We start from the raw sequence: 13,975 nt of genomic DNA, 5'->3' as shown, positions 1-13,975 counted from the left end.
TCTTTATTTGAATTTTAGTAGTGTGGTTTTCAATCATGGAAAAACTTGTGAATGTTGCACGTGTAAAGTTATCAATTAAAGCCGCCCATAACAGGTCAAAAGCCTTGTAAATACCCAGACTCACATATTCTGCTTCACTTTTGTTGAAATGTCAATATAAGAACATATTACGTACCTTTGTTTTACCAAACTACTGCACGCAACGTATTCATTCCAAACAACATGCGAAGGGGAAAATTGAGAATTAGGCATGATAAAATGTAGAGAAAACAATCGTACATCGGATGCGGTATTCCTGCGGAGCAAGCTTGTTAGGATGATCGAGATGAATAAAGATGAATAGCCCCAGAGAGAAACCTTGTCAGGGTAGACTTTTCGTGACGTCAGAGGCCTTAGCTGTAGATTGAAAAGAAACATATAACTATGATTTTCAAATTTGAAATATACGAGTATTAGAGGTACTGGACGAGTTAACGTGAGGTAAATACTTCAATCTCCAAGGTTTGTGGTGAGAGTTTGACGACCTTGTCGGTAAATGTTGTAAATTACGCTCCCCTGTTTGAAATCAACCCTCAAAGTTTTAAATGAAAAATCCTCCAGACTTCTATTGACACCGATCGGCCTTAATTAGGTTTTGTTTGATTTCGTTCATTCACTGAGTGAGATAATTTAAGACGAATGTACAACCCTTGGAGTCTAAATCCCACTTACAAGGTTAATTGGGTTTTAGCACAATACAATATAATATTTATTAGATGAATACATATATAAACATAAAACATAAAATTTTGGTAAAATAAGGGGTGTCTTAACTCAATACGAAGCATCTATCGTTTTTTTATATGAAAAAAGATGGAATTCTGTGGAAGAGGCGAAGGTTCTCTTTGCCTACTCCTGCGGGGCGTGGTGATTAATTATTTTTTTATACTTAATTAATAAACATCAATATTTTCTCATCAATTGATTCGGCAGTCACGTTGTGGTAATATGTATCCATTTTTAATTATATTAAACTTGGAAAATACAACCTTTAGTTAAAATCGATTGTGTTTTGACGCATTTAGCATCATTTCGTTTTACAAACGGTATTTGAAAATAGTGTGGAATGCAGCAAAATACGTGTCTCAATAGGATATTAAAAAATATTGATATTTACCAAGTAAAACTTTAATGAAATGTTAAATCAATATTTATATATGTATATATATATATATATATATATATATATTTATATATATATATATATATATATATATATATATATATATATATATATATATATATATATATATACATACATATATATTTATATATATATATATATATATATATATATATATATATATATATATATATATATATGTGTATATATATATATATATATATATATATATATATATATATTTATATATATTTATATATATATATATATATATATATATATATATATATATATATATATATATATATATATATATATATATATATATGTATACATATATATATATATATATATATATATATATATATATATATATATATATATATATGTATACATATATATATATATATATATATATATATATATATATATATATATATATATATATATATATATATATATATATATATATATATATATATATATATATATTTATATCTGTGTATATGTTTCATTTTGTTTACGTGAAATATTTTCAGCAGGCTGTATTGATTTGTTCTTGTTGGACTCATCCCTCATAAAACGTCAAACTAGTGATTAAAAACTCCACGGGTACTCGAAAAAACGTCAAATAAATCACGTTCGAACTTTGTTCTGCTCACATCAAAGTAAATATTATTATATTTTACAACCCTTTTCGTGTTCTTTATTCCTGATTATACATAAAAAAGTTTACTTATTCTAAAACCGTAGACATATAATACTGGATTTCGTCAGAAAATTATCTTTTAAATGCCATCAAACTTAAAGCACTCAAAAAAATATGCATTTACCTCATATTTTGTTTTCATCGTAAGCCCTGCAAACAGACTTCCATATTCATCATTATCGATGTTGAAATGTAAAAAAATGGACGTAATTATAGCATTTATTTTGTGGTCACTTATATTGACTATTTTAGAAAAATAATTAAAACACAAAAATATTGTTTTATCCTTTTTCAGGCCCTCGCGGTCAGTAGACAGTTAGGAGCTACGACATACGTGGAGACGTCGGCCAAAACTTCAGTCAAAGGGGTGAAAGATGCATTCGAGGTGGCCGCCCTCGCCGCTTTAGGAAAACTTAACAAGAACCACGCTCAAAAACAGGTAAGTCATTTTATCCTCCTACTTCTGTGCTCCTGATAACAGGCAGGAATATATTGCAGTGTTACTTTGTGGGATTTTCGTTTATGTTTGAATTATACATGTCAAGTGAAATTATAAAAACAATTGTTAACAATTTTGAAAAAAAAATGGAATATAATATTTTATTACATTTGTAAGAACACTGTTTAATCAATAATTCATTCAATAAATGATTTTGTCCGCCTCCGTAGTGTAATGGTCAGCACGCTCGGCTACCGTTCTGAAGGTCCCGGGTTCGATTCCCAGGGGATTAAAAGTGATTTTTTCACTGTAATATGTATTCAATATAACCCTGGACTGGTAACTGAAGCGGAGGGCTGATGTGTAAACGATCAAGATAACACTGCGTTTATATGAAGCAGTGCCCTATGCACCATTGGGGTGCGGATAAGGGTTTTATTATATTATTATTATACGAGGGAACTTATATGAAATCAAATGCATTTTTTTTGCTCAATATGCATGTATTCTAGTGTATATAAATACATTTACTTAGTATGATATATATTGAAAAGTAACATGTATAGTTTGTTTCACATATAATTTATTTGACCAGTTACCGGGTTTGTCGTTACCGATATCATCAGATTGGTGCGAGGCTTGACAAAATTCTGAAATGTTATGTGCACAACAAGACAGGGGTTGAAAACGATGATTTCATTTTATTTTTAAATCTGACAAATTGGATATAAATTGGGTGAATTTAAGTAGTGTATTATAAAAATAATTACATTTATGTAAGTTATGATAAGATTTTCAAGTATGATTTTATTCGAATGGAAATTTCGGATGTAAATTTAAATAAAATATGGGTGGGAAAACTAAATTTTAATTTTAATTTTAAATTTAATTTTTTAATTTTTTTACTACATATGTAATACACAGTTCCAAGAAATGTCGGTACAAAACTTAAGTCTATGAAAATACTTATTATTATTATTTTTTAAATGTTAATATTATTAGTGTATAACCACTCACCGAGATTTTTATGTCCACCCGTCTCTTCGTCAGGACAATCACTAACACAGCATGCAAACAATACCACCCTTCACCACCATAGCACCATTTACACACTTAAAACTACACAAAATGTTTAAAACATGTGAATTTCGGTCGACCCGAAGACCAACATGCACTAAAGGTTTCAGCACAAACATGCGTTACGAGGTTAAGCGTGCACTAGTATAAATAAATAAAAATGACTATCTTCAAAGTAAATGCTTTAAATATTAATAATATTGAGAATACTTAGAAAATATGTTTGGATGAATGCTTATAGTACCTTTTATAGTTGTATAATACAAACGCTAAATCAATACATAATAATAATAATAAAACCCTTATCCGCACCCCAATGGTGCATAGGGCACTGCGTCATATAAACGCAGTGTTATCTTGATCGTTTACACATGAAGGAAAGGTGATCGGCCCTCCGTTTCAAGTACCAGTCCAGGGTAATATTGAATAAATATTACAGTGAAAAAATCACTCATATTTATTCTTACCCCCCCCCTGGGAATCGAACCCGGGTCCTCCAGAACGGTAGCCGAGCGTGCTGACCATTACACTACGGAGGCGGACATCAATACATAAATCAATACATAAATATATTTTTTCTTATTCAGTGCTGATCAATATACAAAATGGACCCGACTAAGCGTTCAAAAATCTGAATTTGAAATTTCCCGCCGGATACACGGCCGCCCAAACCGTGTTTTCTTGCGTATGTAAGAACACACCCTTGACTGTAATTTGTGAATTTACATTATTCATACTTTAGTATCCGACATAAATCAGTTTTGTTATTCTTGACAGATCCTTTGTTTCAATAAATGACAACCCGAGAGGCATTTCAATGCCGACAGAATTGGGGGCGAAGTAAGGGATAAATAATTTTCATATCACCGGTCTGAATTTCCCTTCATCTGAACCTTGAAAATTATATTTATTTCCGTTTCAAAGAACAATGAGCTAGTATGGTATTTCACAATTGGATTGTAGTATAAACGATATCTTATTTACATGATGCCAATGATAAAATACTTATCATATCAAGAAATTTACGCTAACTGGCCTGTTCAATTAAAGCGTAGACTGACGTCACAAAACAAAATGTGTTTTATTTAGTTACAAGTTACATGTCTATGTTCCCTTCAAAGTGCAGTATTAACCTCCCCGACGCACACACTTATCCCAACGGTGTTTCCTCTTTTGAAAACAGTCCTGGAACGCTTCTTTTGTGGTGTCCTTCAGCTTTTTCATCGCATTTGCCTTAATCTCGGGAATCGTCTCAAATCGTCTTCTTTTCACCTACTCCAATGCATAATTTACCATAGAGGAAGAATATTACTAAGAAAAATCATTTTAACAAGGCTGTTTAATATAAATATATAGGATTAAAAAGCTATCAAATTTATTTGTTAATATTACAGTTTATATATATTTTAAGAAATTAAATGATAATAGTAAGATAATATAATGTTAATAGTTTAATAATAAAACATATATCGCTTACTTTTTTCAACAACGTCACATATCAAATATCATAAATTTTTAGTTGTGCATGTTTTTGGAATGCCCAGAAAATACCAGCAAAAGTGGCATATTTTAACTTAATATTTACCCGCTACAGGGCAAAAAGTGTTGTATTTGCATTTTAAAGAAATGATATTGTTTAATTATTTTTTTAAATATACTAAATATTTTTTAAAATGGAGAAAAACCATTCAGGTTTTACCTAAAAAGATCTGTTTCAAGTAAAAATTTCAATAAGTAGCTTTATATTCATTTTTAATACATTTTATTATATTCTTAAACTTAAAAAAACGATCTTCTGAAAAATCAAGTTTTTTGATTTATGACATTGTTGAAAGGAGTGAGCGATTTAGAGTGATTCTCTGAGAGTATCCATAACATCGCCTTTTAATATCATCACTATACCCATAGAATATTGCAAACACAGAAACATATTTATTAGGGTTGTGTGTGTTAATGTAAAGGGTCTCCTGTTCTCGGCAGTTTGTGTTATATTTTGTACACTAGACCCTTATATAACTATGCAAATTTATTCCCAAGGCCTCACTTAAAGTAAAAATCGTTTTAAAGGAATTCTTTGACGTTTTACAATTACAAAATTTATGTTTCGTTTTTCTTATTCTCAAAAACTGTTTATCATTTTACTTTGTTGATACCAATATTTCATTTTATTTTTTTGTTTCGGCATTAACTTTGTGGTAAGACATGTTACAATGATTAAGGAAACACTTGTTTTTACGATGACGATGGGAACTTAGCTTCCGAAACTTCCAATATTTCATAACACTTTATTTACCAACGTTTTTTTTTTAAATGATTAAATATTTTATTTTATTTTTAGTTTTAACAGATTTTTAATATTAACTAACCAAATTTATTTACCAACGTAAAATTGCATTTATTAAACATATTTTAGCCTCGGATTTCGTTGTTAATTGAATTACTTTAATTGAATTTACGTTGGAAAAATCGACTAATCGGTATTTGGTCGTTTACGGCTGTTACAAAGTAACTGCCGATTCAATTAATGAAATGAAAAATAAATGCATTGTTTTCGCAGCAAAAAAGTAGCGACTTGTTGGATTTTGGCAGTTCATTTGTCAAAACCTTGTAAAACATGTTTACCAGGTATTAACCAAATAAAATTTTGATTAAAAATGGATAGCTATTATTAAAAAGTAACGGCCGATTCAATAAATGAAAGTAAATATTAATAAACTATTAATATAATTAATGTAACAATTAATATAATAAAATTAAAACGAAGATATTAGAAAGGAATGTAAGGCTGAACAAGGAATAATTGAAAAGATTAGGAAGAGCTCTTTACGGTGGTATGGACATGTGGAGCGAATAGATAGCATGGAGAAAATATATGTGGCGAATGTGCGAAGGAAAACAGAACGAGGACGACCGAAAAAGACTTGGCACGATCAGATCAATCAGAACCTAAAATCTGGCGGTGTCAAAAGTCTGCGTAATCGGAGGGCATGTATGACTAGATGTATGGATGTGAAGGAGGCGAGGAGTGTATGTCAGGACAGAAGAGTGTGGCGTTCCATCCTTTCTGCCTACCCCTGCGGAAAACGGCGTGATGGTAGTGGTAGTAAAAATTAATGCATTTTGTATTGGCAGCAAAAAACCGACTTGTTGGATTTTGGTAGTTAATTTGGTAAAACCTAGTAAAACATGTTTACCAGGTATTTACCAAGTAAAATTGGATTACAAAGTAGCTGCCGATTAAATAAATGAATCAATTAAAAAAAATTATGCATTTTTTTTTCTTTCTAGAAGCAGGTCGGGCGCAGTAAGAGCAAACGCGACCTGAAGGCCGAGCTGAAGGGCAGAGCCAAGAGTTGCTGCGTCATGTGATCTCTGGCGGGCGGCAGCAGCTCGTCCGCCCCCCCGGGCCACGAGATGTGAACCGCCCTCGCGCGTGCCACGTGAAACTTCCGAAACCCGTGTTCTCCTGGTAGAAGCGTCCGAGAAGCGGGCGATCGAGCGATGAGCGATGACCTCTTCAATCGCTTGTAATACAATGGATTGAGTATTGGAAGCAAACTCGACCTCTGAGTGAATCTTGACCTTGTTTACCTACCCAACTCTCAACCTAACTCAGACCCAACTCAACCTATTAATTGTGTATATGAAATGTTTATGTTATGAAAAATGAAAAGTTTGTGATATGGTTATATGGTAATATCGTAGCCGTACAGGAGAAAGTGACCAACTAGCAAAACGTAAAATGTTCAGGAGGGCCATTTAAGTCACTTTTGCTTGGCCAGAAAATAAACATCAATGCAGTTAGTCATTTTTAACAAGTCGATACATTATACTTCCAAGTTTTAAATCACTTTGAAATTTTTTCAGGGCAATAATAAGCTAGTTAGATATCAAATAGACAATGATCACGTTTTTGTAAGAAATGCACTTGGTCACTTTCTCCTGTATGACTACGATATAACACTCTCGTTCATCATTCATCGTTCACTTGTGTAATATGACTTAAAAACTTAAGTGGTATTTCATAAAAAAAGGAGAGCGTTATTCAACTTAACCTAACCTTAAAGTGAAATGAATCTGTGCTTTTCCGTATATTGACGATCATCGCTCTTAGATTCTGTTAAGCTTGAATGACCATGTAAACTGATTACTGTAAAAATATAGTATTTTCATTAAGACCTAAAATGCATGGTAATCAAACTTTTTATTATGAAAGCTATGGATGATACTACATATTAAAAGAATTATAAATAGGAATAAAGTGATTTTTTATATCTTAATTATGTAATAAATAATATTTATTTTGATTCAAGATTCAAGATTTATTACTTCCAATACTCTCGAATACTCTGTGTAAATCACTCATTAAAAAATATATTATGAAAAGACATACTTGTCATAAATCGTATTGTGTGGATTAAGAAATGTACCCGAACTGATCAACCGACCTGTGTATATAATAAATAAAATAAACTATGGTTCCAAGATTTATAACTAGGAAGAACTGATATTAAAATAAAATATCAATAAATACTTCCTATAATATTGATGTTATTCTCGGAGAATTATCTGATTCTCAAGACAAATTATTCTGTCAGCATTTTAAAAATGCTATAAGACTTTAAAATATTTGATACTTTATTACTTCTACTCTGTACGCAAATCAATAGCGTTTTATCCACGTTACGAAATATTTTCTTATCGTTACAATAATAAATTATGCTTAATCTAATACAACCATTAATTGATTCAGCAGTCACTTGTGGTACTTACTATCTATCCATTTTTAATTTACGTTTTACTCGGTAAATACGGTGTTTGAAAATGATGCGGAATGTCTCAAAACACGTGTCAGAATAGATTTTAAGAAATAGTGGTATTTACTAAGTAAAACGTATGTAAGTTAAAAACTTATATAACCATTGAAAAAACAATTTTTAATATTAATTAGGGTATTATTTTTCTCTTAGTTAATATGTTTTTTAATAAGAATTTTCGCAGCTGAAGAATGTACATAAATATTACAGTAACAAAAAAAAACAGATTTTTTTTTCAGTTCTTCAATTTTCATACTTATTAATAATAATTACTCATTGGTGTTGTATATAGTTCAATTCATAATGATTCAACAGATAATTTTACATTTTGTTTTACTATAGAATTAAATGATAATGTTTACCATATTCAATTTATCCACACATATTACTATTCATCGTTTTGACCAAAAAAGAATATGTTATTATATACGTGAATAAATTATAAATCATTTATTTCTATTTTTAACTATGCATAATCTGAAAAAAACTATTTCTAATATAACGAAAAACAGTCCAAAACTTTTATGTGTTTGTCACGCATGTGTGATAGTTTATTGTGTATGTATCGTGTATGTTTTACATTTTCAAATAGAAAAACGATATTTCTTTATTTGATACTTGAAGAATCTAAAAATGTGAAACCAATATTTATTTATGCCACTAATAAAATAAATTTAATAAAAACAATGGTAAATTAATGTTTATTGAAAGAAACTTTTTTTATCAATATTTTTTTATGGTGTTTCTGGAGTTTTACGTACTTTTTTGGTCAGAACTTAAACATAACATTCAATAAATAAAGTACGGATTTAACAAATAATTAGTTTTTTCATTCGAATTACAGAAAACAAAGATTTAGCATTAGGTCTGTAGATAACATGATTATTTAAATATAAAAATAAAACATTTGTATAAGACCACTTTTTGAGTTTATTAATGTAAACACGACTAGTTTCGAGCACAACTGTAAATGGTCTTATACAATTGCTTTATTTTTGTATTAAAATTTTAATTTATGTTAATTTAATAATGGTTTTTTGTTTTAAGTAACTGTAGGTACATGTATTTTAAGCTTTGTTGTAAGCTAAATACATAAATATCTCGTTTAAAAAAAGTGTACTAAAAATATTTAATAGATGATCAATGAAATAATTATATAAATAAATTTTACAATATCCAAATATAATGTTTTATATTAAAATTAGATTTTAAAGCTTGTGGAATAGAAATATGATATGAATATTGTTGTTTAAATTAAGATAATATTACGTTTATGACTAAAATAAATGTTTTTTTTATTTCTAGAGAGTACCTTATAATTTTAATGACTCATTTACTTGTAAATACAAATACAAATATTAAACTTATGCGATTTTTACATTTTTTATTTAAATTTATTTTTATTTTTGTATTTTAAAAGATCTCTCATGGTACAATTACAACGTAGTTGCGCTTATTTAAAATTAAAGCGAAAATATGTGACAACTTAAAAAAGAACTTTGTTTTATAATAAATCTTTTTCTTCTTCTACTTCTTCTTGGTGTAGGCCATGTGGCCTGTTTTTAAGTTGTCTATTGTTTGTTAGCCTTCTGCGATGTCGATTCCCAGCTGTCAATCCATCTCTTTCCAGACTTCTACCTTGAGGTTGGCCATGCAGTCCAGTGTGAGGACGTCTGGAAGGTTCTGTTCTCCTCACAAGCCTATACCATTGTCTCATTCGTTGCCTTCCCCACCTGCCTACATCTTCGATCTCGCATATTTCTCTTATCCTGTTATTCCTTATTCTATCTCCTAGACTCTTGCCAGATATGCTATTTCTATGAGTCGTGAGTCTTCAAAAAAATCAAATATTTATGTTGGATTTATGAGTTGATACATTTTGCGTTAATATATTAAAACATCAGGAGTACTCACTCTTCTTCTGAAAATGTCCTTCAGCTTGCAGAATAACATTTTCATAAATTCAAATAATTTCGTAAGTTATATAATGGAAAATCACAATGTAAGTGCTTGAAATGAATATAATACAAAAATACGTAAATTTATCTATAGTTATCACACATTATAGACCCTTTTTAGGCAAAACATATAAAACGTCAGAAAAAAAATGTTGTAATAAATCTGCTTTATATAACATATTCAAGATCTGGAAAAATATCGTGCAATTTTGATCCGTTTTTTCCGGATCATGCGTGTATTTGTTTTAGAATAGCTTTGCAAACAAAATGACCTTTATTTAGACGACAATTAGCTGGCGTATGCGATTTTTCAATAAAAAAATGGTCAATACAATGGGTTTGTGCATAGGTCGAAAATAATATTCAATTTGTCTGTATAGATGTATATTATAAATAAATTACATGGATTTAATTTTAAATAATAATAAACAACCAAGTTATTATTACACGCATAATCATAAGTCCGTCTCCGTAGTGTAATGGTCAGCACGCTCGGCTACCGTTCTGGAGGTCCCGGGTTCGATTCCCAAAGGGGGTAAAATAAATATTAGTGATTTTTTCACTGTCATATTTATTCAATATTACCCTGGACTGGTACCTGAAGCGGAGGGCTGATCACCTTTCCTTTATGTGTAAACGATCAAGATAACACTGCGTTTATATGACGCAGTGCCCTATGCACCATTGGGGTGCGGATAAGGGTTTTATTATATTTTATTTATAATCTAAAATAAAACATTTTTTATTATTTTTTTAAATATAAACAGTTGATTTGATCTTGGATATATATAGAGTTATTAAATGTTTTTTTGTTTGTAAATATGAACGTAGATTTTAAAAGTATTATTCTGTAAACACAAGCTTTAAATGTTACATATTATTATAAAGTAAGTATGACCCTTTATAATATATGTTATTAATAAAAAAATATTGTTATATAAATGTCGATGGTTTTATTATGATGATAACGTTTATATGACGTGAATTATTTTTTAGAAAATGCTTAAAAATTGTAAATAATATGATATCCAATTTTGAATAAACAAAATACTATATAAAATATTTATTTAATGTTCTGTGTGTCTTACCAATGCTAATAAATAATTTTTATAGAGTGTAAAAATAATATTACGTAGCGGAATCATGGATATAGTAATATTGGGATATGTTCTAGAAAATATTTCAATCGCAAACTTTTCTCTCCAAAATTTTTGTTTTAACGTAGGCGACTTTTATGAAAACTTGTTTTTTTCTTCTTTCATAATCTGTAAAATAAACAAAATAACGTTTTCAAAAGATTCTATTTTACCAAATCTTTTAAACTGAATTTAAAATAATTTATTATAATTTACAACTTTTTTCGTATATTACATATCGCTCACTCCTTTCAAGAACGTCATACATCAAAAATCAATTTTCAGTTGAGCATGTTTTCGGAATGCCCAGAAAATGTACAATATCCCAGCAAAAGAGGCATATTTTTCACATAATATTTACCCGGTACAGGGCAGAAAGTGATGTTTTTGCGTTTTGAAGAAAAGGTATTGTTTAATTATTTTTTAAATATCCTAAATATTTTTCAAATGGAGAAAAAACCTTCAGAATTTACCTAAAATGATTTGTTGCACAGGTAAAAGTTCAATAAATGGCTTGATATTTATTTTTAATACATTGTATTATATTTTTAAACTTTAAAAACGTTCTCCTGAAAAATCAAGTTTTTTGATTTATGACGTTCTTAAAAGGAGTGAGCGATATGTCAAAATTATATCGAATTTGTAATTTTTTTCCAAGAAATTACGATCAATAATATTTTTTTCTTCAATAACATACATATTATCAAATATTTACATGACAAAACCTATCAAAGGTTTTACAGGTATATCAACATATTAAAAAGTAGGCTTTTATTGAATATATATACATATATATAAATACAAATATATATAAATATATATATATATATATATATATATATATATATATATATATATATATATATATATATATATATATATATATATATATATATATATATATATATATATATATATATATATATATATATATATATATATATATATATATATATATATATATATATATATATATATATATATATATATATATATATATATATATATATATATATATATATATATATATATATATATATATATATATATATATATATATATATATATATATATATATATACATATATGTATATATATATATATATATATATATATTTATATATATAAATACATATATATATATATATATATATATATATATATATATATATATATATATATATATATATATATATATATATATATATATATATATATATATATATATATATATATATATATATATATATATATAATATATATATATATATATATATATATATATATATATATATATATATATATATATATATATATATATATATATATATATATATATATATATATATATATATATATATATATATATATATATATATATATATATATATATATATATATATATATATATATATATATATATATATATATATATACATAATCGATCAAACTATACAAAATTTGCAAAATAAACTTGTAACTGGTAAATTTAATTTCTTAGTATTTTAATCCTGTATTTTAAAATTCGTTTTACTTAGACTAGAAGCATGATTTTATATGTATTGAACTGTGATGTCAAGACCATTTTTTCAGTTGTTTGTGGAGATTTGTATTTTTAATATTAATAAATTTAGTTATTTTTCAGTTTGTAGACACTCCACAAAGAATCTGTTAGTTTATGTGGATCAAATGAAATGTAGATATATTGTACTGTTTATGAATAATATTATAAATAAATGTTTCAATTTTTAAACGGACACCTGGTTTTATTAATCTTTAATTCCTTCTTTGAGATGTCAATTTAATAATTGAATATATCAAAAGATTAATGATAATGAAACTTCATAGAATTTGTTTTTTTTTTTAATTGATTTATGCCGAATCATTTATTCAACATTACCCTGGACGGGTACCTGTAGCGGAGGTCTGATCACCATTCCTTCATGTACGAGTATTCACGAGCAAGATAACACTGCGTTTACATGATACAGTGAGGGTTTGAAGAAAAAGAATAAACACATACTCACTTGTGTAATACCACTTCAAAGTGGTATTACATAAAGTGAATGGTGAATTACCATTCATTGAGGAGAGTGTTGGATTATATTTCTATTTTCGTGATTATAAGTGCGCAGTTAAAAATATTTTATCTGTATTTAATGGATAAATAACATTCTGGAATATAGATTCAATACATATTACATGATACCGTAGGCGTACAGTGCCATTTTACGATATTTGTGTTTCAACTTAGTATTACATAAAGTGAACGATGAATTATCATTCATTGAGGAGAGTGTTGGAATATATTTCTATTTTTGTGATCATAGGTGCACAGTTAAAAATATATTATCTGTATTTAATGGATATATAACATTCTGGTATATAATTCAATACATATTACATGATACTGTAGGCGTACAATGCCATTTTACGATATTTGTGTATTCCACAACGCGATAAAACTACAACTTTATCTTAACACTTAGGTGTTCCCTGTTCCCCGAACATAATGGGATAGTAATGGGACATTCCAGATATCGGTACATGAACCCTTATTCGGCTTTAATATTTTACGATAAGTCGTTAAATCTGTGATGGGGAGAAATAACGATATAACTGCAAAAACGTTACGTTTCAGCACTGCGCGAAGGAGATTTCAAAACAGAAAAAAGCT

The 13,975-nt window shown here is 28.0% G+C and overlaps 1 protein-coding gene across 2 annotated transcripts in view; it reads left to right on the top strand.

Annotated features, from left to right (window-relative positions):
• The window catches only part of LOC148300348 (ras-like GTP-binding protein rhoA), a 198,859-nt gene extending 186,791 nt beyond the window's left edge, over positions 1 to 12,068 (top strand). The window contains exons 6-7 of one of the 2 annotated variants that reach the window (XM_088274936.1): positions 2,167 to 2,310; positions 6,679 to 12,068. In XM_088274936.1, coding sequence (XP_088131062.1) covers positions 2,167 to 2,310; positions 6,679 to 6,756 — 222 coding nt within the window. In that variant the 3' untranslated portion in view covers positions 6,757 to 12,068. Of the gene's footprint in view, positions 1 to 2,166; positions 2,311 to 6,675 lie in introns of both variants that reach the window. The other variant, XM_088274935.1, reaches the window with a different exon arrangement.
• Positions 12,069 to 13,975: the final 1,907 nt, after the last annotated feature.

Source organism: Brachycentrus maculatus, unplaced genomic scaffold (genome assembly GCF_059751285.1).
Source record: "Brachycentrus maculatus isolate JH-2025_06_01 unplaced genomic scaffold, ASM5975128v1 h1tg000748l, whole genome shotgun sequence".
Lineage (NCBI taxonomy): Eukaryota > Metazoa > Arthropoda > Insecta > Trichoptera > Brachycentridae > Brachycentrus > Brachycentrus maculatus.
This window is presented reverse-complemented; position numbering and strand designations above follow the sequence as displayed.